We start from the raw sequence: 27,263 nt of genomic DNA, 5'->3' as shown, positions 1-27,263 counted from the left end.
AGGACCCTGGGATCATGACCTGAGCCTAAGGCAGACGACGCTTAATGACTGAGCCACCCAGGCGCCCCCCCAACTTCACTTTAATAGTGGGTTGGGAAAAAAAAGCAGAGTTTGGGGGTGCCTGGGTGGCTCAGTTGGTTAAGTGTCTGCCTTTGGCTCAGGTCATGATCCCAGGGTCCTGAGATCGAGTCCTGAATCAGGCTCCTTGCTCAGCAGGCAGCCTGCTTCTCCCGCTGCTGCTTCCCCTGCTTGTGCTCTCTGACAAATAAAATCTTAAAAAAAAAAAAAAAAAGCAGAGTTTGGAGGATAAAGTTGTTAAAACGTGCTGTTCTTTCCTGCTTCTCACCTGTAGCATTCTTGGGACCGTCCCTACACCCTCCGCAGGTCTTAGAAGGCGCTGGGAGCCGGGCGAGAGGTGATGAAGACGGTGCAGGGAACAGAGAGGCTGAGCTAAACCTCAGTTTAATCTGAGGGGAATGAATGCCCCAGGGAAACTCCAGTTTCTCTGGGCCTTTTTTCATCTTTCAAAAGGGCTCCCTGTGGGGCCCCACCCATCTTTAACTCCCTGCAGGAGACAAGCTACGTATGACTGTGGCTCAGTTGTTTTGGGGTGTATGGAAGTGGGGTGGGGTACGGGAGAAAGTCGCTTGCCCACTGAATGGTACCTGCACTCTGGATGGGACCACTCTGGGCACCCACATCCACTCCTGGCCCCAAGCCTACCTGTGGTCCAGGCCCAAATCCCCGAACCCCTTTCCCGGGCCTGGTTCGCCTCGTCCTTCAGCCCGGCCCCTGTTCCCTTAGGGGCCACACAGGGAGGAGGAAGAGGACAACTGGGTTTCTCCAAGCTGGACAAGCTTCTGTGGGCACGTCCTTACTTCCTGGTTGCTGCAAAGTCTGAAGGCAGAGCTGGTCTGTGCAAAGATGAAGGCTGCCCAGAGGACCACAGAGCGGGCATGGGGCTGAAGGGCCGTGTCCTGTCAGCTTCCCAGAACACCACCCACTCTGATGAGAGGGACCCTGACAAGGACCAAAGCACACATCCCATTCCACTTTCCTTTGCCCTCAGGGTTTGTACTCTCTCATGCCAGAAAGGAACACATCCAGGAAGGACATTATTTGAATAAACAGTTTATTGTGCAACAGCTAAGGCCCCTTCCAGCCCACGGCTGACCGCAGCATCTTCTGGGGCGGACACCGACTCTTGGCTCTGGGCCCCTCTTGTGCTCTTTCTCATCTCACCATTTTGGCGAGTTTAGGCCAAATACAGTTTATCTGTCTTCCTGGCTGGAAGGAGCAACCAAGGGCCGAGGCCGGGGCTGTCTGAGCATGCTCACCCTGGGGGCCCTGGCATTTGGCGTCACACGTGGAATAAGTTTCTGTTGTTTTAAGAGAGATATGGTTTAAGAGTCTGAGACATGGTCAATTTTCATGGGTCTTTTGGGGCATTTGCTAGCACTGTTTTGGGGACAAATCTGCTCTAAAATAAACTGTAGTGTTTAGATGAAAATGAAGGTCAGGAACAGGAACCCAAATTTTCTTTTTATTTATTTTTATTTTTTTATTTTTTTAAAGATTTTATTTATTTATTTGACACCGAGAGAGATAGCGAGAGAGGGAACACAAGCAGGGGGAGTGGGAGAGGGAGAAGCAGGCTTTCCGCTGAGCAGGGAGCCCAATGCGGGGCTCAATCCCAGGACCCTGGGATCATGACCTGAGCCAAAGGCAGACGCTTAGCGACTGAGCCACCCAGGCGCCCCTATTTTTTTTTAATTTTTAAAAATTATTTTATTTTTATTATGTTAGTCACCATACAGTACTTCATTAGTTTTTGATATATTGTTCCATGAATCATTGTTTGCATATAACACCCAAGTGCTCATTGTAATAGTGCCCTCCTTAATACCCATCCCCCCACCCCCCTCCCCTCTGAAACCCTCAGTCTGTTTCCCGGGTCCCAAATTTTCTGAGTAGATTATTCTGAGGCAGTCAAGATAGATCAGTCTCCCTTGCGGGTCCCGGGGAATGCTGGACGTTTTATAGTTTGCTGCCCTCTAGTGGCACAGAAGTGATGAGTCTCCTCTTTCACGTCGCATCTCGCTCTCGGGACAACGTGTGGGACAAAACAGAGGGCCATACCCGGTCTCTGCTGAGGGCATTCCCAGGCTAGTGGAGGCCACTGACTTTTCACTGAATCAGGGTCTGAGGGTAACAATCCACGCCTTGGGCTGTACAAGGGGGACGACGTACGTACGCTTACCTAACTGGGCTGCCCGGCCAAAGCGGTCAGGTGGCCTCCAAGCTGAGCCTCCAGAGCCTTCAGCAGTCTTTGACGACTAGAGTTGCTTTCCTTTCGAATGGTGGAACTGGTAAGCACAAATTGAGATGTTTCAGCTGGCCTTCCTCCTACCTCCGCCTCCCTTATCCACTTAGTGATGGCTCTCTTCTTCAGTCTCTCCTTTCCCAACCTCTCATGTAATTCTGCTTTGCCTCCTTTTTGGGCTGAATTGTGTCCCCTCAAAATTGGTTTGTGGAAGCCCTAACCTCCAGTTCTTCAACACATGAATGTATTTGGAGACAGGGCCTTGGAAGAGGTGGTCGAGTTAATGGGGCCATTAGGGTGAGCCCTCACCCAATCTGACTGGTGTCCCCATCAGAAGAGGAAAGTTGGCTACAGATGTGTATAAAGACCATGTGAGGACACAGCGAGAAGGAGGCCATCTGCCAGCCAAGGAGAGGCCTCAGGAGACACTGAGCCTGCTGACACCTTGATTTTGGACTTCCAGCCTCCAGAGCTGTGAGAACATAACTTTCCATTGTTGAAGCCCATGTCTGTGGTGTTTTCTTGTTGGCAGCCCTAGCAAACGAATATAACCCTAACATAATACTTATTTCTACAGGGCAGTGGTTGCATTTTGAGTTTTTTTTTTTTTTGATTTAGAGGGAGAGAGAGAGAGAGAAAGAGGGAGAGCGGGCGACCGCGGAAGAGGGGCAGAGGGAGAGGGAGGGAGAGAGAATCTCAAGCAGACTCCCTGCCGAGTGTCGAGTCCAATGCAGGGCTCAATCTCATGACCCTGAGATCATGACCTGAGCCGAAATCAAGAGTTGGACGCTTAACTGACTGAGCCACCCAGGCGCCCCAACATTTTGAGGTTTTCAAGGATATGAACACACCCACTCCCTCCTGGGCCCCACCACAGTTTCTCTATCTGTCCAGAGGATCCTTAAGATAAACACAGAGCAGTTTTCCTTTAATTGTATTTAATCTTCATGGTAATCCATTTTATAGATGAAAACATTCCTAGAAGTTAACTTGGGTCACCCCGGTAGTGGGGAGAGTCAGGATTCAGACTCAGTTGTGCCTCCGAGTGCCACCTCCCCCTCCGTGGCTCGGAGTAGCCGGCCGGCCCGGGAAGGTCATGGGCAGGGATCTGGAAGGAGGTGGCTGGCAAACCGCAAGAATGTTGCTCATTCGCCCTGCTGATCCTTGCAAATGGTGGTCTGGTTTCTCCCTTAATCCATTGAGAAAAAGCTCCATTCCTCTGAAAAACTCTCCAATATACTCCACGAGGCAGGACGTAACCGACATCCCTGTACCACCCTCCTCTCGAAAGTCCTCTTGAGTTAGTACGCCTGTCTGAACTGACAAACAATGGGAGCTTGTGGACATTCTGGTCTTGGTCAACAGTGACTCCTAACCACACTGTTATTCTTTCAAAATAAATTTTATTAGTGGCACATGGAATTTAAAGTTAAGCAGTTTCTTTCCAGTGAGAAGGTAAGACCTGACAGACTAAAAAATTGTCACAGCAGAAATACCATTTCCAGTATAAAGCGAGATGAATAGGAATAGTTTCCACCAAGGAAATGACTTTTTTTCATGATGCTGACCATGCTGTACACATGCCCCCTGCAGTCGTGGGGGCCCACAGCCCTGGACATCGGGAGAGTGCCGTAGATCATGGTGCATCCCCACGGGATGGGCGCGCTGGTTATAGTAGGGGCGGAGAGATCATGAGCCCCCTTACTCGGCATGAGCACCAGGAGGGCCTGCAGTAGGCGGAGGCTGGTGGGAAAATGCGAGGCCAGCAGACTCACGTGGGAGCTCCGCAGAGTCTCCATTAGACCCTTCACCTCCAGACTGGGGACTATGGGTTATCAGAGGCTACTTCTAAAGTATCTGGAAACATGTCCACATCAGTAAGTCAGAGGAGATCTGAACCTTCTTAGAAAAATCAGCTTCTCCTCTCATGGATTCTTTTCCCTGACATTCTTCTGACTTAACGTGAACTCTGCAACCAAGAGAGCCCCGGGAGGTGTTGGTCTGGGTCCCCCCACCTTTCGAGCCTGCCCCTTCTGTCTCCGCTGCAGGTCTCCTGATCCCAGATGGCACTCCCTGCACCGAAGTGGCTGTTGTCCTGTTCAGATCATGTCATTTCTTCTTTCTAATCTAAGACACTGGGGACGACTCATAAGAAAGACTCAGGACCTGGTCATCTTATTTTGACCTTAATAGGAACGTTTCTCTCAGCACTTCCAGATCCTCCCCTCAACCAAACACTCAGATACTCATTGATCAAGGCGACAAAACGAGTGACAGACTGCAGAATTTTCCATTTCTAGATCTAATTGATTAAGCCAAGTCTCCACACCAGGAAACTGGACTTTCCCTCCAAGCTAGCATCTAGAACACAATCTTCAGGGTCCTAGGGCAGGTCAGTGATACTGGTCTCGTTGAGATCGATTCCAGAGTGCAGCTTGCCATCCTTGGCGGCTGCCCAGGGCATGGAGGTGGAGGTCCACTTCACCGCCCAGTCTCCTGCTTTGCTGACCAAGATGACGCCGCCTAAACCCTTCAGCTTTGACTTCATATAACCCAACGACATGTTGGCTGCCTCTTCCAATGTCTTTCCTGAAAACGAGGAAAGGTTGAGAAAAAACACACATTATAATGAAACGAATATGATGGGAAAATCAGTTGCAGTATGAACAACCCAAATAAGTTAACAAAGACTTTGGGCAAATGATTTCTATGAACGCTTCAAAGAAGGATCCTCACCATAAAAGGCCCTCTTTGCACGAGATGATGCCTCGCATCAGCCTGAGCAGAGCTGCTTTCTCTCCCACACCCAGGCTCAAAGTCTCTCTACTGCCCCCGAGATGTCCAACACGGACAATAGCCTAAGTGCACTTCTTTCCAGATCCTAACAGGAGGTGGGAAGAAGTCAAAGGAGCGTTAACCTGCAAGGAACATCTGAAGCAAATGAGAAAGGGTTTCATATACTTTACAGTCTATTTATAAAGAGCTTCCATTCACTTGTCTTCAGACAGTATGAACTTGTTCTGTGTACCTTGTTCTACGTGGAAGAGAGTCAGTCTGGCCAGATTCACCTTCAGGATGCTCTCCCCGTGCCCCGTTGTTGAAATGGCACCAACGTCGTTGTCCGCATAACCTCCAGATCCTGCTCAAAAAAGGTGCACTGGTTCTGACTGAGCAGCAACAGTGAAGAAATGCAAACACGTATCAAGTCTAATGCTACATAAACGTTAAATCCCAAAGAGTGCCAAAGTGTGAACAAAGGTCAGTAGCCGTGACCTTGAGATGCAGAGGTGGAGTAGTGCGTGCCAGGTGATGACCCTGAAATCAGTGGTGGTTGGTGAGGGGGGGTTGGCCCGAGCTCTCCCGGAGCAGCTCCTCCAGGACGGCTCCTCCTTTGCGAAGCCCATGTAGCCAGTCCCAGCCCCGCCACTGACCCACGCCCGGGAGCCAGAGGACGTACTTCAGTGTCAACACAAACGTTTCCACTTGTAGCAGCACCGCGTCGCTTTCGTGCCACTCAAATCTAGTAGCTGCCAACCTATATTCTCAGCTTTTTCTGTTTGTTAATTTGAGCCCATGCCTGGGAAGAGGCTTTGTGTATGTAACTCTTCGGGGCTAAGTCTGCAGATCCTGAAGCTGGGACTAGAGAGAAGAAAGAGGCCCTTGGGGGCTCGCTGGGGGCCCCCTGAGCCTCCCCAAGTCATCGCGGGAGCCACCTGCCTCGGAAAAGCCTCGCGCCTGCTACATACAGGCGCCCTCTCTAGGCGGTGGCCACCCCCCCCCCTCGCTCCTGGAGCGGCCGGAAGAGGCAGGGAGTGAAGAGGAGAGGGCGACAGGTGCATGGCAGCGGAAGGGGCAGGGCAGCAGCCAGCCATGGGGCCTACCTATGCACGGGGTGTCCCCAACCCGGCCGACCATTTTATTAACGATGCCGCCCGTCGAGGTTGCATAGGCTACGTTTCCTTTGCAGTCCAAGGCAACAGCACCCACGGTTCCCAAGTCTCTGCCAAGAATAAAGAGAAAAGTGACAGACTGAGACGAGAGACACTGTCACAAGTAACATCGTAGCTGAACAGCACTTAAATCCCCACATTAGATGCTAATGGCAAATGGGACACGCTTCGATTCTAACACTCACGCCTCACATTAGCTTTTTATTCTGCAGGTCAGACAGATTGCTAGACATTCCTTTAGACCTCAGCTTTAAGAGCACATCCCATCCCAGTACCACCGTCCTCTAGCTGTGGGACTTAAAGTTTTCTTCTCTGTGTCTCATTCTCCCCACCTATAAAACGGGGATAAAAATGATTGAGTGCATTTCAAACGTTGTGTGCATACAAATCCCTTGGATCCCCGGGCCCACCCCAGAGATCCTGAGTTGGTGGCTACAGGGTGGGACCCAAGACCCTGCATTTCTCACAACCTCCCAGGTGATGCCGATGCTGCCTGTCACACCCCACTTTGCCTGTTTCCCGGGGCTTGCTGTAAAGATGAAACGAGCTATTGTTTTCCCTAACATATATTTTCAAGTAAAAGAACTGGAAGAAATTGTACAACAGCTATAATACCCACCACCCAGATTCTATGATGAACTATATCTGAGGCACATGGTAAGTGCCGGGCACAGCAGTGAACGGACAAAGTCCCTTCTGTGCAGCTTGCATTTGGGGGCAGAGGGCAACAGAGCGATAAAAATTTGTTTTATGGAACAACAGTAAAAATGGTGACTCCAGCAGCATGGAGAGGGCTTTATACGGGGCCTCTCTGAAGGTGAAGGCAGCCCGCACGGCTTGCTGGGAAGCTGGAACATGGTTGTGAAGCTCATGGAATTTGGAGGTCACTGTGGTTGCAGAGAATAAAGCAAGGGAGAGAGGGTGGGGGGGTCAGGGGACGGCCAGCAGCCAGACCATGGAGGCTCTGACGGGTGGGGGTACTGTACACCGTGGTGACCCAGGACAGTCCTGATTTATCCCCATGTAACAGTTCCCCTTTCACTCTCAAAGTCAAGTTCTGATTTGAACACTAACTCATATGGTTCTCTGACGTATAGGTCCTGAGTGAGATGGGAAGACACTGCAGAACCTGAGCCAAGATGTGTCACTAGATGAGTTGTTTTAAAAATATCATTCTTACCCTACACCCATCCACCAGGATGGCTAAAATGAAGATGACTCGGTATTCCTTTGGAAAACCATCTGGCAGAATCTACCAACGCTGACTTGGCAATCACACTCCTACATTTCTGCATTCTTCCAACAGGAATGCGGAGCTACGTTCACCAAAAAACATAGACCAAAATGTTCACAGCAGGACTGTTTGTAATAACAGAAAACAAAGTGACGTAAATGTCCACCAAAGGCAGAGTAGGTGGACTGAGATACAGTCATGGAACAGAATTGTCTATTGCCGTGAAAATGAGCTCCTGCAGTATGCGGCACATGGACGGATCTCAGAAATATAATGAGGGAAGAAGGCACCAAATAAAGCACATACTATATGTTTCCACTTAAATAAAGTTCGAAAACTGGCAATAGTCGTCCACAGTGTTAGAAGCCAGGTAAGTGGTTGCCTTTACAGCAGGGCTGGGAATGGAAGGGAGCATGGTGGGGAGCATCGGGCGATGAGCAATTTCCCCACCTGGGGGCTGGTTATATGGGTCCACTCTGTGAAAACTCATCAGAGGCAACATAAGACTGGTGCACTCCGGTACGTATGCCACACGTGTACAAAAAGTTTCTCTTAGAATAATCATTCTGGCAAATGTGTGTTGACTGAGGGAGACAAGAGTAGAACTAGAGACTGGTCAGGAGGCTTGAAGAGTCGCTGGCCTCCGTTAGGGTGCTCCTGGGATGGAAAGAAGTGGGCTCGGCTTGGGACATTCTGCAAGCAGAGCTGACAGACTGTGGGGGAGCTGGGTGTGAGAGAGATTATGGGCGGCTCTAAGGCTTTGGTTTCCAGAATGGAAAAGGTACAAGAACCATTCATTGAAATGTAGACTATTAGGAATAGGGTTTTTTTTAAGATTTTATTTATTTATTTCAGAGAGAGAGACAGCGTGAGAGGGAACACAAGCAGGGGGAGTGGGAGAGGGAGAAGCAGGCTTCCGGCCGAGCAGGGAGCCTGATGTGGGGCTCGATCCCAGGACCCTGGGATCATGACCTGAGCCGAAGGCAGACGCTTAACGACTGAGCCACCCAGGAATAGATTTTTTGTTGTTTTTTGGTTTTGTTGGTGGGTGTGGAGCAAGGCTGGTGGGGAAATCCAGGGTTCTGTTTTGGACACAAGCTTGAGGTACCTGTTGGGCAATCACATGGAGAGAGCAAATTGTAGCTAGATATGGGCCGGCATTCAGGGGGGCTAGAAAGAGAAATTTGGCATTCTGTTTGGCAGAAAACCCTATCTTCCAGCATTCACAAAAATCAACTCCAGAGGGGCGCCTGGGTGGCTCAGTCGTTAAGCGTCTGGCTTCGGCTCAGGTCATGATCCCAGGGTCCTGGGATCGAGCCCCACATCGGGCTCCCTGTTCAGCGGGAAGCCTGCTTCTCCCTCTCCCACTCCCCGTGCTTGTGTTCTCTGTCTCGCTGTGTCTCTCTCCATCAAATAAATAAATAAAATCTTAAAAAAAAAAAAATCAACTCCAGAGAGTTCAAGGCCTGAATATAAAACATAAAACAAAATTCTTCAGGAAAATCTAGGTGACTACAGATGTCTCAGGGTGGGGAGTACCTTCTACGTTTCTAGTCCTGCAAGCTATACAAGAGAGGTAGACTGAGTATTTGATTATAAAAAAGTAAAAACCTCTGTATGGCAAAATTACCATAAGCAAAGTAAAAGCAAGACTAAAAACAACAGATTTGGAATTTTTTTTTTTTTAAACAGAGCAGACAGCCTTAAGACCGAGAAGAAGGGACATAACAATGAAAGAGAAAAAATGATCATAGGACAAAAATAGGCGAATTCATAGAAACAAATGGCCCACCAACAAACGCCAAATGCTCAAACTTGTTGACAGCCAGGGAATACAGCTTAGAGTGACAGCCTTTCCCTCCTGACGTCAGATGAGGGCAGGCACTCCCAGGCTCTGCTGCTGGCAGGCCCACCCCCAACACTCGTAAGGTGTGGAGGCAAGATTGCAAATATAAATGGAGGCCCATACGCCATCTATTTACTTTTGAGAAGCTGTAGATACATTCTTTTCTCTTAGAGTGATGAATATGTCTTTAAATAAATATTGTAAAGCCATGGTTTTTACATGCCCGTAAGTGGACAAACTACCAATGACAACTTAATGTAATTATTATTGTGCCCATTTGGGTCCTCTGTGGATTAGCTATTGATGGCTGGAAACAAACACACAGACACCCACCCACCCACCCACCCTATAAATTATTAAGTGTTGACTCCACAAGGTTGATTTTCCTGCTTTCATCTCAGGAAGCAGTATGCTCTTATAATCGTATGTCCATACAACATGTGTTCTCTTGACAAACTGCCACATAAGACAGATCTTTTTGAGTCCGTGTAGTTCTTAGCAGGTTTTTTATTAATTTTAATTTGGAGAAGCTTCCCTCTGCTGAGGCAGCAGCTACTGGAATGTTCAACAGAATTCCTAAGGCAATCCTTAGATTTGGAAAGAACTCCTGATTTGAACATTACCACACTCAGATGCTACCGGCACCGCGGGATACATTTTTGTAACGGAAGACACTATTACATACTTTAACTTGATCATACAAGTCACGATCGCTCCCTGTAGTCATTTATACCATCTCTTCAGCAGCACCCAGATCCAGCAGAGTATCTTCAGCTCTTTCACATTTCACTGCTGGCGTATTACAAAGAAGACTGAAAGTAGCGGTTGTGTTGTTTGATTTTGTGCAAGTCTCTCTTCAAATGGCACTAGGCTCTGATATATGACAGAAAGACAGCCTCTGTGGGAGCTGATCTGGGGATTATTTGTACACGAATCTTCTCCTTCAAGTTAGGCAAGAATTTTTGTTGCCTTCTTTCAGGTTCCTTTTATTTTACTGGAATTTTCTTTTCTTTCTTCCTTCCTTCCTTTCTTTTCTTTCTTTCTTTGAGAGAGAGAGTGCAAGAGAGCGCAAGCGGGGGGGAGGGACAGAGGGAGAGGGAGAATGCCAAGTAGGCTCCACACCCAGTGTGGAACCCCACGTGGGGCTCAAATCTCATGGCCCTGAAATGTTATTCTTCTTGCACATTTCACATGCAGTATGATTTTGTTTCTCTAAACTTAATATATTTTCAATCCTTTTAAAAGTGAAATAGCCAAAAATATTTTTTTAAAGCTTTTACTAAGCTTATCAATAGAAATTAACAGTTCATACGAAGGGACTGTAGGTAGCACCAATTCAAAATTAATTTCACTGTCTGTCAAAGTCCATAATTTACTCTTTGAGAATCTTCTGTGGTTTCACAGAATTCTTTATCTAAATTCAATGTAATCACTTTAATAGCACTGAGTTGGTCATTCCCACCATCTGTCTGAGATTTGTTCTAAGGTCAGACAGGAGTTTGAACACGCTGTTCCATTTTGGGCCTGTCTAGAGACTCCCCCATTGGACCCTCTACTGCCACACGGTGGGGGCACACCTCCTAGAAACAGATTCAAACTGTATCAAATGGAATACTTTTGGACTCTTGGCCAAACTTCATGCTTATATATCTTCTATTTACCAACCACGTTCACTCCATTATCACAGGCTTGCCTTTGACAGTCTTTTATTTTATTTTTTTTTAGCTTTATTTTAGAGAAAGAGAAAGTGTGCGTGTGCAAGCAGGGTAGGGGGAGGGGCAGAGAGAGAGAATCTCAAGCAGATTCTGCACTGAGCGTGGAGCCTGACAAGGGGCTTGATCTCACATCCCTGAGATCATGACCTGAGCCAAAATCAAGAGCTGGTTGCTTAACTGACTGAGCTACCCAGGCGCCCCATTGCCTTCGACAGTCTTTTAAATTGATGCCTAAGATGAAAAGTTGTCCCCACTTCTTCTCTAAATCCAAAACACTTACTTCAAAAAGCAGGTGAGTCAGACCTTGTTTTTCTTCTCAGGGTAGTACAGCCATACATATAATAAATGTTAGTTGCTTGACATGACTTCTGACCATGGTACCTTCTAGTTGAACTGAATATTTTGTTAAAAACATTTTATGTATTTGATTTCATCTCTTGCTTATTACCCACTAAATTAATCTGTCTAAATTCTCTATCCTAGATAGTGATTATTAGTTTCATTATTTTTGTCTTAATTACATATATTATTGAATTTTGAAATAGTTTTTATTAAGCCTAGAAATGTCCCACTGTGTTTTGTAAACACGGTGCTGATGATGGAGTGCCATGAAAAGCCTCATTAGGCCTGGCTAAATACCGGACACACTGTATTATTCTTTCAAGAACATTACATCCCTGTTTCATATCATCTTTTTCTTTTTCTGCTGTTATCAACTGCCTGTTCCCCCAATCCTACCGACTGCACGTGTCCTTTTGGTGTGTGATTCTTCGTGATGAGCAATTAACTCTTCCTGTAGTAAAGGACGGGAAATCGCTGGGATTTCATTGGAACTGTTCAAACTGAGGTTGTGGCAAGAATAATATTCTTACTAATTTTCACTGTTCTGACAGGTAATTAAATCTTCATTGGACCAAGAATTTGGAATGTCCCGCTTGTGAACGTTAGGTGGATCTTCCTGGAAGAAGACTGCTTACTTTACTGTTTTGTTTTCTAAAATGTGCGTGGGCTATGTCCTGGAAGATTATTTTCCTTCTTTTTTCCGCTCAGCTTTCTGTTTTCTTTTGTGAGCTCCACTTTTGTATTCTTTTTCTATCAAAATCTTGACTTAACATGCATTTTCAATAATCTAGGGATTAAAAAGATGTAATCGTCTTGAAAGTGCACAAAATTAGGATATATTTTCATAAAAAAATGAAGAGTAAATATAACTGAATAAATATAAATGAGTTACAGATATAACTTTAAAAAGTTAAGTGTTTTCCTAAAATATACCAAATTATCTATTAATATTAAAGTCAAAACATGAATTATAATTAGTGAATATAACATCTTAAAATAAAATTCCTTAAAAGCTAAAAATTTTAACATATCTTAACAAACAAAACCATTCCTAACTAACATTCAGTGTCCATTTAGTTGCCAACAAAAAGAGCTGGTTCTTCACGCAGGTTCTGTCTAGACCCACACTGTCCAGTATGGCAGACATGAGCTACCTGCACCACTGGCCACAGGAAGCGTGGGCAACCCCCTGGGGGGGCGGTGGAGGTATGCTACAAGCATAGCATATGGGTCAGATTTTGAAGATTTAGTGTGAAACAAGAATGTAAAATATCTCAAGTAATTTCTTATATTGATTACCTGCTGAAGTGATAAAATTTTAGATGTATTGGGTGAAATATATTAATTTCACGTGTGTGTGTATATATATTTTTTTTTTGAGAGAGAGAGAGAGTGTGTGAGTGGGGGTGGGGAGGGGCAGAGGGAGAGAATCTCAAGCGGACTCTGCACTGAGCATGGAGCCTGACGTGGGCCTTGATCTCATGACCATGAGATCATGACCTGAGCCAAAATCAAGAGTCAGACGCTTAACCGACTGAGCCACCCAGGCACCCCTACCTGTCTCTTTTTACTTTTTTAATGTGGCTACTAGAAAATTTTAAATCCATATGCAGCTCTTGTCTTTCTGTTGGACAGTGCTGGTCTAGACCTACATATATACACTTTTAAGAGTAATGGGCATCAGTCCTCATGTGCAAGTCTTGCAGATATTGTACTAATCCATGAATCCCGCCAGAACCACAGCATAGAACATGTAAGGAGGCAAGAAAATGGATACTTGGCACTACTGGGAAACAACTACTTTGTTACGTAAGAATTTATTCGACAAGTAATTAATTTGTCTTTTTCTCTTACCTAAGTCCTTCTGCTGTTCAATTCTTCCCCCTGCTGTTCAATTCTTCCCCCCACTCCGAAGCAGTGTCCATTTCCGATATCAGCAGTAGCACAATCCACAAATCTTTAGATTTAGGTGGCCTTCGCTTCCAAGACATAGAGCAAGAGATGCAGAGAAGCATTTCCCTGGGGGCTGAATGGTGTTAATCACAAGAGTGGATGATGAGGGTTATGGGCTATACTATGCCACTGCTGAGTGACAGACGTGCCCCAGGTGTCTGTAATAAGCCAACTGTTTTGTGTGTTTGTGATATGGGGGGTCCTCTAAAGTGCAGGACCCAGGGCGGAGCCCCTCTTGCTTATATCTAAGGGTAATACTGGCTGGTAGAGATGTGTGCTGTTGCAGAATTTTTGGAAAGTGATGTGACAACATCTGTTAAAAGACCCAAGAACCATCGATAAAGCACCCCATTCTGGTGACTCTAGCCTACAGGTACAATAGCACACTTGGTAAGGTTATCCGAAGTACATGGTACACACTTGGTAAGGTTATCAGAAGTACCAGTACATGGCCAATTTTGTGAAACAGATTCTTAAGCTGGGGACACATCAGAATTACCTGGGAAACTTTTTCCTGATACACCTGCCTGGCCTCTTCACCTCAGATCTATTAAATTAGATTAAATTATTAAATTAAATCTATTAAATTAGATTCTTTAAGAAGAGGACCAGACAATAGTTTGAAAAAGCTCCCTAGGTGATATTAAAGTATACTGCTGGTTAAAAATGACAAATCTTAAAGAGTACGCAGAGTTAATGGATTATATTCCATTATAAACTCCCAGGCCATATCTAAATTCTATTTTTCAAATTTTGCTTTGAATAAGGGGGCTTTTCTTTGGGATTTTGAACTCTGTAACACAGAAAACCGTAATTCAGAACAAATGATTAATTCAAACTTATAAGAACTGTTCTGATTCCTCTGTACTAGGACAGCAGGCTCAAGTAACTTCAGAGGGTTCACTAGGTCACAGACAACCTGTTTTGTCTGCTTTTAAGATAACAAACTGATCAAGAGACATCCGACAGTTAATCCACTAACACAAGGCACTCTATGATTGGAGAAGGAACTCTTGGCCAAATCTGAGTTGTTATTATAGGAGTAATAAATGAGGCTAAATGTAAGAATCAAAAGAGCAGTTTTTCCATGATGTAGTGTCAATTATTTTGTACAAAAATGGAAACTACCAAGTGATTCTTGACTTATTTAAGAAATGTAGGTAATCAGATATTTGTCACACTTCCACGCCTGAGTAAGTCCCCAAACTGCGAGCCACAGAAGACACTTACTGTTGACAGTCTAACTTCAGAGCACCTTTCTCATGCTTCTCTTTTTCCAGACGTTTTATGTTTCTTTCTGTCACCAGCTGCTCTTTAGGAATCGTGGGGACCCCCATGACTGCTGCAAATTTCGCTGCACCTTGGTCAGTCAGAAAGCAGTGAGCTGTCTTGAGCCAGAAAGAAACAGAAACATGGTTAGTTTTTTGAAATAGTTAAAAAATCTTTTTAACTGTTCTGTGTGGATATAATTACTTCTCTCTGGGTTTAGAGCCTCAAAAATGCAAATTCCACTGGCTTGCTTTTCCTCGAATGTTGGACAGAGCCTGGCACTCTGAGATCTTGTATTTTCAAAAAACCCCCAAAGTGATGGAATATTACTAGAAAGGTACTTATGTATGATCTTATGTTTGTTTATTTATTTATTTTAAAGATTTTATTTATTTATTTGACAGAGAGAGACACAGCGAGAGCAGGAACACAAACAGGAGGAGTGGGAGAGGGAGAAGAAGGCCTCCTGCAGAGCAGGGAACCCGATGTGGGACTCAATCCCAGGACCCTGGGATCATGACCTGAGCCGAAGGCAGACGCCCAACGACTGAGCCACCCAGGCGCCCTGATCTTAAGTTTAGAGAACATAATTCATCTTTATTTTACACATGCTATTAAACAGTTGGTCTGTTCAATTTGTATCTGTTATGTCATCCATGTTGAGAGAAGACTGAAGAAAATACAAGAAGACAAGATGAAAACAAAGTAATCACTGGACAAGGGATTACTAGTCAAATTCCACTGCCAACAGAGTCAGAGTCTCGGCTTATTTGAGAAATTTAAGTAGCATTGCTTCTGTTCTTTTATAGGGTTTTAGGAGAACAGTGCTCACAATTATTTCCCTACAGTTAGACCACTTTTAGTTGCTAGAGTACAGCGGTAACAATTTCTTACAAAAAGGATGCTTTTGTCACATACCTTTTCCATAACAAGCCGTGCAAGTTTAATGGGATTTGCTATACAGCGGACTGCAGACACAGCTCCTGCAGACAGGTCTTTTCCATTCATGATACTGGCATCCATTTCAACATCACCATTTACATTCAAGACAGATCCACAACCTAAAGCCAAAGAGAAGTTGAAAAGCAAGAATTAAGAACTTCGAAATGGCTCCCAAGTTTCCTCTAAGCTGCCAACTTTATTTTTTTTTTTTTATTTTTTTATTTTTTTTAAAGATTTTATTTATTTATTTGACAGGGAGAGACACAGCGAGAGAGGAAACACAAGCAGGGGGAGCGGGAGAGAGAAGCAGGCTTCCCGCGGAGCAGGGAGCCCGATGCGGGGCTCGATCCCAGGACGCTGGGATCATGACCTGAGCCGAAGGCAGACGCTTAACGACTGAGCCACCCAGGCGCCCCTAAGCTGCCAACTTTAATTCATCCTCTACTCCACTGCCAGAGAAACATGTTTGGAAACCCACATCTGGCTTGGCACCCCATGACCTACAAAATAAAAAGTATGAAACACTTCCCGATCTGGCTTCTGATCTCCTTTACCAGCTGTATCCTCCCCGCCTCCTCCTTGGCTGCATTTTACTGAAATATTAGGTTTCTATGAAAGTACAATAAGTTCCCACTGCTCTTGTCCCCTTGTGCATGCTGCCCTCTTTACCACCACCACCCTTCCTCCAACTTCTTTTGCCTAGCTAGTGCCTGTAAGGCTAGCTATGCTTTACCTCTTTGGGCCTGTTTCCTCATCTGTAAAATGGGATAAGAACAAAGCTCGAGAATATTTAAAGGATTATAAAACTGTCCAGTATCTAACAAGGTAAAATTCACAATGTTCGGTATCCAATAAGAAACTTCCAGGCACACAAAGAAACAAGAAAATATGACCCATAACAAGGAGGGAAAAAACCTCACTCAATAGTAACAGATCATAAATGACAGAATTAGTAGACAAGGATGTTAATAAAACAGCTGTTATAACTATATTCTGTATGTACCAGAACATGGAGGAAAACATAAAAAGGACCCAAATAGAACTTCTAGAGATGGAAAAAAAAAAGTCTTAAGTGGAAAATACACAGAAAATAAAACAAGGTTAGACAGTGCAGCAGAAAAGATTAATGAACGTGAAGATGTAGCAACAGAAACTATCCAAAATGAAAAATAAAAAAGGATAAAAAAACCCAAAATTAAAAGAGATCATTGAGCTCAGGGACAATTTCAAGCAACCCAATCTATGTGTAATTGGAATCTCTAAAAGGAGAGGTGAGACAAGAGGGACAACAAAATATTTAAGGAAAAATGGATAATAAATTTTCACATTTGATTAAAACTACAAATTCACAGATCTGAGAAGCTCAATAAACTCCAAGCAAAAGAAACATGAAGAAAATTACATGCAAGGACATCATGATCAAACAGCTTGGTGCTAATGAGACAGAAAATCTTAAAAGTAGCCAGAGAGACATGCATTAGGAAGAGAGGAAACAATGAGAATATGTTTCTTGTCAGAAATGACACAATCCAGAAGACAGTGGAGCAATGCCTTTAAAGCCCTGAAGTTAAAAACAACAACAACAAAACACACACACAAAAACAGCCTGTCAAGTTGGACGTCAATATACAGTGAAAGTATCTTTCAAACACTGAAAACAAAGACTTTTTCAGATACACAAGAGCTGAAGGAAATCACCAATAGCAGATGCGAAATACAAGAAATGTTAAAGGAAGTCTCTCAGGAAGAAGGAAAAGGACAGTGGACCACAGTCATAAGCCACACGAAGGAAAAGCACTGGAAATGGTTAGTATATGGATAAGCAGAAATACCTTTTCCCTTTATTTTAACAATATCTTTATTTTTTATTTATTTATTTTTTTTAAAGATTTTATTTATTTATTTGAGAGAGAGAATGAGACAGAGAGAGCATGAGAGGGTCAGAGGGAGAAGCAGACTCCCTGCCGAGCAGGGAGCCCGATGTGGGACTCGATCCCGGGACTCCAGGATCATGACCTGAGCCGAAGTCAGTCGCTTAACCAACTGAGCCACCCAGGCGCCCTTAACAATATCTTTAAAATATAACCATTTAGGGGAGCCTGGGTGGTTCAGTTGGTTGAATCCAACTCTTGATTTTGGCTCAGGTCATGATCTCAGGGTCGTGAGTTCAAACCCCACGTAGGGCTCCATACTCAGGAGGGTCTGCTTGAGATTCTTTCCCTTTCCCTCTCCCTTTGCCCCTCCCCCTGCTCTCTCTCTCTCATATAAATAAATATAAATAAATCAATCTTAAAAAAAAAAAGATTCTCTCTCTCCCTCTCCCTTTGCCCCTCTCCTCACACTCAATCTCTCTCTCTCTCTCTCTCAAAAAAAAAAAATATATGTATGTATATGTGTGTATCTATATACATATATAACTGTTTAAGGGAAAAATAGTAACAATGTATTGGGTAATTTATAACATACACAGAAGTAAAATACATGACAGCAATAGCACAAAGGCTAGGAAAGGGGAAACAAGTATACCATTACAAGGTTCTGAGGTTATTCATGGAGTATGATATTACTTAAAGGTAAACTGTGACAAGTGAGAGATGTATACTATAAACTCTAAAATAACCCTTAAAAAGAAGTAGTCTAGCTACGAGGCCAACAAAAGAGGTAAGACGGAATCATAAACAACACTCAATTATCCCAAAAGATGACAGAAAAAGAGGAAAAAAGAAACAATGAATGGATTGGACAAATAGAAGACAAATAGCAAGATGACAGACTTATAGCTGACCATATCAATAATCACATTAAATGTAAATCGCGTAAACACCCCAATAAAAAGCAGAGATGGTCAGATTGTATAAAAAGGTAAGATACAACTATGTGCTACCTAAAAGTAATCCACTTTAAATATAAAGATACAAACAGGTTAAAAATAAAAGAATGGAAAAGTTATACCATGCTAAAATGAATTAAATGAAAGCAGGAGCAGTTATATTAACATTGGGCAAAGTAGACTTCAGAACAAGGAACGTTAAATAATAATGACATTACATAATGATAAAGGGGTCAGTTCACACAGAAGACAGCAATCTATGTACCTAACAACAATTTCTAAATATATGAAGCAAAACTGATAGAAGTCAAAGGAGAAATAGAGAAATTCACAAATAAAATTAAAGATTTCAACACTCCTCTCTCATTAATCAGTAGAAATAGACAGAAAATGAAGGTATAGAAGATCTGAACAACATTATCTACTAACTTGACCTTATTGAGATTTATTTTTTTATTTTTTTTTAAGATTTTATTTATTTGACAGAGAGAGACACAGTGAAAGAGGGAACACAAGCAGAGGGAGTGGGAGAGGGAGAAGCAGGCTTCCCGCCAAGCAGGGAGCCCAATGCAGGGCTCGATCCCAGGACCCTGGGATCATGACCTGAGCTGAAGGCAGACGCTTAAGGACTGCGCCACCCAGGCGCCCCAACCTTATTGAGATTTATAGAACTTTCCATATAACAATAGCAGAGTACATATTCTTTTTAAATACAAATTGGATATTTACCAAGAGAGACCATATTCTGGGCCAAAACCCAAACCTTACAAAGTTCAAAAGAATGTAAATCACACAGTATATCCTTTGATTGTAACAGAATTAAAATAAAAGTCAGAGAGATATTTGGCAAATCCATACATATTTGGAAATTATCGCACTTCTAAATAACCCACGGTTCAATGAGGAAGTCACAAATGAAATTATAACATGTTTTGAACAGAATGAAAATGAGAAGACAACATGTGAAAACTTGTAGGATGCCATCAAAGCAGGGCTTAGAGGAAAATTTAAAGTATTAAATGCGTGTATTAGGAAAGACAGGTCTCAAATTAATGATCTAAAAATAATAGTAAATTATTCCTAAAGTAAGTTGAAGAAAGGAAATAATACAGATATATCAATGAAATTCAGAAGAGAAAAACAGTAAAAGAAAAAACAATAAAAAAATCCACAAAACCCTCCTAAAACCAAAAGCTACTGTTCTTTGAAAACACACACACACACAAAAAAAACCAAAAAAATTCCCCCAAAACCAAACTTGATAAACTCTAGCTAGACAACCAAGAAAAAAAGACTGAAATTCAAATATCAAGAATGAAAGATGGGACCACTCTACAGACCTTATAGACATTAAAAAAATTAAAGTATATTATAAATAACTCTTAAACCAATAAATTCAACATCTTTTTTTTTTTTTTAAAGATTTATCTTAGGGGCGCCTGGGTGGCTCAGTCGGTTAAGTGGCTGCCTTTGGCTCAGGTCATGATCTCAGGGTCCTGGGACTGAGCCCCACGTCGGGCTCCCTGCTGTGTGGGGAGTCTGCTTCTCCCTCTCCCTCTCCCTCTGCTGCTCCCCCTGCTTGTGCTCGCTCTCTTGTGCACACTCCCAAATCAATAAATAAAATCTTAAAAAAAAGATTTATTTTATTTTAGAGAGAGATCTCACGTGCGTGAGAGAGCACAAGCAAGGGGAGAGCGGCAGAGGGAGAGGAAGAGAGAAACACAAGCAGATTCTGTGCTGAGCATGGAGCCCGAAGAAGGGCTTGATCTCAGGACCCTGAGATCAGACCTGAGCCAAAACCAAGAGTCAGATGCTCAACCAACTGTACCACCCAGGTGCCACTATAAATTCAACATATTTTTTAAAAAAAGATTTAATTAATTAATTAATTAATTAATAGGTCAGAAGCACAAGTAACAACCTGGATTTACAGTTGGCATCTGAAGTGGAGGGTAGTCTCGTGGGACTGAGCCCTTCACCTGTGGCGTCTTTTTTTTTTCTTTAAGATTTTATTTATTTATTTGAGAGAGAGAAAGAGAGAAGAGAGCGAGCGCACACATGCATAAGCAGGGGGGAGGGGTAGAGGGAGAAGCAGACTCCCTACCGAGCAGGAAGCCTGATGCGGGACTTGATCCCTGGACCCTGGGATCATGACCTGAGCTGAAGGCAGATGCTTAAGCGACTGAGCCACCCAGGCGCCCTCACCTGTGGAATCTGATGATACCTCCATGTAGATAGTGTCAGAAATGAGCTAAATTGTAGGACACCCAGCTGGTGTAGGAAAAGTGCTTGGTGTGGGAAAATCTACACACGCACTGGAACTGGGTTCAGAATCTTCAGACAAAGGCAATCCAGGGGAACAAAGATAAGTCTTTACAACAAACAGTGCTCGAACAACTGGACATCCGTATGCAAAAAAACCCAAATCTAGACACAGACCATACACCCTTCATAGAATTAACTCAAAATGGATCACACACCTAAATGTAAAACGCAAAACTATAAAACTCCTAGAAGATAACATAGGAGAAAATCCAGATGACCTTGGGATTGGCTTTTTAGATACCACACCAACAGCATGCTGCATGAAAGAAAAAATTGTTATGCTGGACGTCATTAAAACAAAAAATTTCTGCCATATGAAAGACACTGTCAAGAGAATGAGAAGATAAGCCACAGACTGGGAAAATGTATTCATAAAAGACACATCTGATAGAGGACTGCTATTCAAAATATACAAAGAACTCTTAAAACTCAACAATAAGAAAACAAACAATCAGATTAAAAAATGAGACAAAGAAAGAAAAAAAAACAACAACAAAAAAAAAATGAGACAAAGACCCGAACAGACATCTTACCAAAGAAGATCTACAGATGGCAAGTATGAAAAAGATCAACTGTATTTTTATATCAGCAACAAAGGTTCGTAACTCTAATCGTAATAAGTAACATTTACAATAGCACCAAAAGACATGAAATAATTAAGTATACATCCAACAAAATATGTATAAGATAGTGCATGCTAAAAACTACAAAACACTGATGAGAGAAATCAAAGATTTAAACAAATGGAAGTATTGGATGGAAAGGCTCAGTATTGCTCAGATTTCAATTCACCAGACTGCTCTACAGAGTTAATACAGTCCTAATCAAAATTCTAGCAGGATTTTTTGGTATAAATTGACAAGGTGATTCTCAAATTGGTGGGAAGGACAAAGGGGACTAGGACAGCCAAAACAGTTACACAAACATGCACACAAAGAGCTGCAAGACTCTTACTACCTGATTTTTTTTTTTTTAATATTTTATTTATTTATTTGACAGAGAGAGACACAGTGAGAGAGGGAACACAGCAGGGGGAGTGGGAGAGGGAGAAGCAGGCTTCCTGCTGAGCAGGGAGCCCGATGCGGGGCTCGATCCCAGACGCTGGGATCATGACCTGAGCCGAAGGCAGACGCTTAACCGACTGAGCCACCAGATGCCCCAGCCTAGGCAGATAGTTCTTAAGCTATGACACTAAAAGCACTAAAAAATTGGATTCCTACAAAATTAAGAACTTTTGTTCTTTGAAAGACACTGTTAAGAGAAAGAAAAGACAAGCTACAGACCAAAAGAAAATATTTGCAAATCACATATCTGATAAAAGACCAACATATAGAATATATGGAGAATTCTTAAAACTCAGTAATAATAATAAAAAACACAATACAGAAATTGACAAAGTACTTGAAAAGATATTAAAATAAACATTTGCTGCTAGGGAAAAGCAAATTAACACTAGAATGAGATCCCACCACACACCTGTTAGAATGGCTAAAATACAAAATACTGACAACACCAAGTGCTGGTGAAGATGTGGAGTGACTAGAACCTTCATACACTGCTGGTGGGAAGGGAAAGTGGGAGTCACTGTGGAAAATAGTTTGGCAGTTTCAAGTAAAGTTAAAGATATGCTTGCCCTATGACCAGCAATCCCACACCTTGGTATTCACCCAAGAGAAAGAAAAACTTATGTTCACACAAAAACCTGTATGCAATTGTTAATAGTGACTTGTAATGGCCCCAAATTGGCCATGTCCTTTGGCTGGTAAATGACCAAGACTTAGTATATTCATGCAATGGAATGCTACTTAACAGTAGAAATGGACGGACTATTAATAGTTGTGTCGACATGGACGGCCCTCCAATGCATTACGGTAAATGAAGAATCCAGACTCGAAAAGCTACAGATTGTGTGATTCTACTCTTCTCCCTCAATGCGCTGCAGAGCAGACGCCTGGCACAGTAGAAGCGAGTCACTTAGAAGTGAGTCACTCTACCAGGCTTTGCTATAGAGCGAAGACGAGAACTAGCCACTCCAGTTCTGAATCCATACTCCCCAGTTCAGGCAGATGACTGATCCCAGTAGCTTAGAGAGGGTGGGGGACCAGAAGACCTGTTCCAAATCAAGGTCCTTTGTGAATAAGAGGGTGTTTGTCAGCCAGAGGGTCAAAACTGCTAGTGGCGTGTAATTGCACAAGTCTCCCACTGAAACAGCGCCACTCCTTCTGCTGGCAAGGGGGAGCATCTGCTAAGTTCTGGTTCAACCGACAGCCATAACAGTGCACTTATGCCTCATTCTACGGTCAGCCTGACTTAGGAAATTTTGCATAAGTGTTAAAGAGTGCTTAGCAGAAGCAAGGGGCTGGAACAAATACTCAGTATTTCATGACTAATTGGTTCAGATTTCCTGAAACTCTTTTCTCTGACAGATGTTAGGTGGGTGGTATCATCCCAAGAAGTATTTTAATCCCCAGATTCTCGGTGCTCTATTTTAAAATCAATGAGCATAAGAATTATACCTAACTCATAATGCAGATTAAATGAGTTAATCATGCAAACTTCTCAGACCATTGCTTGATACATAGTAGATAATCATAGTAGTTACAATGATAATTACTCTAAAAAGGGATCAATTGAGAGGAAGAAGCCAAACACAAAAGAATACACTCCGCATGATTTCATTTATATGGAATTCTGGAGAACGCAAATTAATCTATAACGACAGAAGAAGAGCAGTGGATACCTGGTAGTGAGGATGAGGGTGGATTAAAATGCAAAGCGGCATGAAGGAACTTCTGGGTATGATGGAAATGTTTTAATTTTGTTTTTTTAAAAAGGATTTTATTTATTTATTTGACAGAGAAAGAGAGCACCGGTAGGGGGAGTGGCAGGCAGAGAAAGAGGGAGAAGCAGAAGCATTGGCTCCCCGCTGAGCTGGGAGCCCCATGTGGGGCTCGATCCCAGCACCGGGGGATCATGACCTGAGCTGAAGGCAGACAACTGGCTGAGCCACCCAGGCGCCCGATGGAAATGTTTTAAATCTTGTGGTGTGGTTACACAGGTGTATATATTTTTCAAAACTTAAAATGGGTGCACTTTATAGTATATAGTCTACCCCCACAAAAAGATGTAATAAAAAAGCCTCTCGGTATGTGAATTCTCAGAAGCAAGTTAAAGAAAAAAAAGTGAACTGATGGATTTAAAAATTCTTAAAGCAACCCGGTCAACAGGTAAAAAGAGAAAAATTAAATCTTTTTAACATATTAAATTTTACTGAAAAGCTTACCAGATTCATTGGCACTTTAGATTCTATTTGTGTAGGGGGATAAGCTTAACCTGATTTGGCATCAGTTACTAACTGCACTGCAAATATACCTGCGTTGAACTCAGGATGATCTTCCAGGAATGCCACAGCAACTTCCACAGCGTCAACTGCACTCCCTCCATCCGTCAGGATTTTGTAACCTGCCTCAGCAGCTTTGATGATGCCCTGGCGCACCTGCTCTTTCCGGTCCTTAGAGATACTGCTGGCTCCGCCACCATGGACCACGATGACGGGATTCATGTCGACGGATCCTAAGCATCAGGAAGATGAAAGTGTCACTTCGAACAGGCCCAAGAAGACCACCCTGGGCATAATCTCCTGGGGGAGATTCCACTGGAGACTAGGTCCAGTTTCTACCCCAGGAGGGAGGCAAGGTTTAGAGCCTCAAGAAATTTCCTGAGACCTAGGGGATGGGGGCGGAGGGCAGAGACAGCTTGGTTTGAACTTTGCACAAAATGCCCAGAGTGCCCCCCGGCCTCGCACATTCCCGGTTTCTCTCCCACCCCCACCTCAGGCATCTTTGGGCCTTCGGGTGGGGCTTCGGGACCCAGTGCCCGCGCCCCCTCCCCACCGGCTGCCATCTGGCCTCAGTTTTCCAGAGAACCACAGTCTTTGCTGGGAAGGGGTGGGGACTGCCTTCAGGGCCAGAGCTCGAGCCCTACTCCTGGGCTCTTTCTGGTCTTGGGTTTCCCCTGGGATGGTCCCTTTTCCAAGGCTGTAAGTCCTGGATATCTGAAGGCAGGTACCACATTGACTAGGCATCCAGGATTCCTGGTATTGGTCCGGGGACTGGACCATGTAGGGATAGTCGGGGACACTGGTGGAACCTCTGGGAAGGACATCAGGCTGCTGGGGGCCATCCAGCTTCAAAGCAAAATGACTAAATCCTCTAAAGCCAGATCTCAGTAGGATCTCAGAAGCCATTCTGGGACTGTCAGAGTTTAGGGATGGGAGACAGCTGGGAATCATGAACGCCAGACAGGCCCCAAGGAAAAAGGGTCTGAGGGTCTGAGGGTAACCACAATTCCAACCTCCTCATCACTACTGCAATGGGAGGAAACGCTGGCCTCAGGATCATTCCTGGTGGGCTAAGACAGGCCCTACCCAACAGGCCCAGAGGGCTGCAGACCGAGAGGCAGGTGCTCTGGTGTGAACTGCGCATGCACTTGCCAGCGACACTCAGCATCTAGGCTCCTTGGGATCGTCCAGTCCAGGCCGTGCAGGGACAGACTGGGCCACAGACACGGACTTCGGGGGTCACCCCGCGCTGCAGAGGTCCAGGTCCCCCTTCCCGCCCCCCAAAAAGAGATGCGCCACATCCCACTGGAATCCCTCACCCTTGACATTCTTGGGCAGTGCCAGTTCGTCGGCGCCCCCCGTCCCAGTCCCCCACCACCGGGCAGGGCGCTTTCCCGGTCTCCGGCAGCTGCTCCGGCGGCGCCGTCGACTTACCGAGGACGCCGCGGGAGGCAGACGCCGGGGCTTCAGGCTGGGCCGAGCCGCCCGGCCGGCTCCGAACCTGCGCGGTCCAGCGCCGGGGCGAGCCTGTCCTGGGAACCGCTGGGCTCGCAACCGCTCCGCGGACAACGGCTTCGCGCTTGCGCACGAGGGCGGGGCTGGCGCGCAGCTCAGTTACCGTAAAGCCCCGACCTGGGGCCGCCGCGCAGCATCTCTCACCTTTGCTGGCGTCTCCGCTCCGGCTCGACCCCAGCAGGTTGGCTCCCGGCACAGGGACAATGCTGGCCCTCCACTCACCCGAGCTTCCTGGTGAAAGGGGGAACCTCCACTTCCTCCTTATGAGGCTGGGGGCGGGGTGTTGGTGTTGGTGGCGAAATACGTGATGTGCCAAGGTTTTGTAACTGACAGTTGAAAAGCAATGCAGTGGGCACTGATACCCTTCCTCTGCTCGAAATGTTTCTCAGTCTTGTTATTCGTTTAAATTCAGATCGCTTCCTTCTAATCGTCTCTCTCCTTAACCTTTTGTAAAGAACGGAAAGATAAACTATAATTCGTATGGTTCTGTGCCGGAGGTGCTCTGAAGAGTCTGAAACCCTAGGCGGATTCCCTCCTCTGAGCTTCCAGGAGCCCAGCTCTAAATTCCTTAAACCACTTGTGCCCTTAGTTTTTTTGTTGTTGTTGACACATTTTCTTCAATCTGCTCCAGAGAGTTGCCTTAAGGCTCTGACCCCCTGGATGACTTAACCAATCATCTGTATCCGCCCCCCTCTTCCCGTTGCCATAGCATCCTTCCAATAGAAGGAGTTTACATATCTATCCATAAGACAACTGTATGATACTAGATTAGTGGAATGAACCAAAGGATACATTATTCTAATATGCAAAGTAGCCTTTTGAATTATAATTTTATTTCCATTAGTAATTTGCTTTAAACTTTTTATTGGTTGGATGAGCCAATGTCAAAGATAAATTTTCACTTTGTCCAACAAATAGCATCACACAGCCTCCCCAATTTAAGATACTCATAATGTAGGGCCTGATTCTGATAAGGCAGGCAGTTAGTTAAGAGCTGGAGACAAAGGCGGTGATAAATAGATGACACATTAGAAGCCTGACTGAGGCTTTTTTTTTTTAATTTAAATTCAATTAGCCAACATATAGTATATCATTAGTTTTTGGTGTTGTGTTCAATGATTTATTAGTTGCGTATAACACCCAGTGCTCATCACATCACGTGCCCTCCGTAATACCCATGACCCAGTTACCCCATCCCCCCACCCACCTCCCTTTCCACAACCCTCGGTTTGTTTCCTGGAGTCAAGAGTCTCTCAAGGTTTGGCTCCCTTTCTGATTGTGGCTTTTTACACTCTCCTCTTCAACCTCTGCCCCAGGGTAACCCATAGCTTCATTGTAATATATTTACATTGTGGTTTCACCCCTCCCACTCCACCATCCCACGCTCCCTGGAGGAAGATGGCCATGACAATTCAGGCAAGAACATTGTAGGGCCAAAAACTCCCCCCTCCTAACCAGTAGGAGTCCCTTAGATGACTGGAAACATCCTCAGTGGGAGATCTCCGTAGCTATGACCCATTACCTCTGCAAACATAGAAAGAAAAGACACCCCTAACTGTGGTGAAATTGCCAACTCTGGGCCTGCCCATTCTCCCTTCTTGAGAGTGTACTGTGCTTAATAAACTGCTCTGTGCTTGCTACTTTCCTTCTGCTTGTCTTTATTCCAGCGCGGATCCTCA

The 27,263-nt window shown here is 44.4% G+C and overlaps 1 protein-coding gene across 2 annotated transcripts; it reads right to left on the bottom strand.

Moving 5' to 3' along the window:
- Positions 1–3,227: 3,227 nt before the first annotated feature.
- Positions 3,228–25,857, bottom strand: ASRGL1 (asparaginase and isoaspartyl peptidase 1). Of its 2 annotated transcripts, none has more exons than XM_032414290.1 (7): positions 25,729–25,857; positions 24,102–24,302; positions 15,551–15,693; positions 14,594–14,751; positions 6,205–6,323; positions 5,352–5,462; positions 3,228–4,912 (listed from the first exon to the last, which is right to left on the bottom strand). In XM_032414290.1, the coding sequence occupies exons 2-7, from the start codon at positions 24,289–24,291 to the stop codon at positions 4,707–4,709; spliced, it is 927 nt and encodes a 308-aa protein (XP_032270181.1). In that variant the 5' UTR covers positions 24,292–24,302; positions 25,729–25,857; the 3' UTR covers positions 3,228–4,706. The 2 variants fall into 2 exon arrangements, with proteins under 2 accessions (XP_032270181.1, XP_032270180.1); XM_032414289.1 differs by lacking the exon at positions 25,729–25,857 and adding an exon at positions 25,504–25,689.
- Between the last annotated feature and the right edge of the window lie 1,406 nt (positions 25,858–27,263).

Source organism: Phoca vitulina, unplaced genomic scaffold, assembly GCF_004348235.1.
Source record: "Phoca vitulina isolate PV1807 unplaced genomic scaffold, GSC_HSeal_1.0 scaffold16, whole genome shotgun sequence".
In the NCBI taxonomy this organism is placed as follows: Eukaryota; Metazoa; Chordata; class Mammalia; order Carnivora; family Phocidae; genus Phoca; species Phoca vitulina.
The sequence above is the reverse complement of the archived record's forward strand: the minus strand, read 5'-3'. Positions and strand labels throughout refer to the sequence as shown.

Bases quoted from the DNA above. Each gene is read 5' to 3' on its own strand.
- ASRGL1 (XM_032414290.1), bottom strand. From the start codon at position 24,291: ATGAATCCCGTCATCGTGGTCCATGGTGGCGGAGCCAGCAGTATCTCT. The intron at 15,694-24,101 runs GTATATTTGCAG...CTTTGGCTTTAG, and splicing joins TCATCCTGAGTTCAACGCAG to GTTGTGGATCTGTCTTGAAT. The intron at 6,324-14,593 runs GTAAGTGTCTTC...TATTCTTGGCAG, and splicing joins CTGAAGTTAGACTGTCAACA to AGACTTGGGAACCGTGGGTG.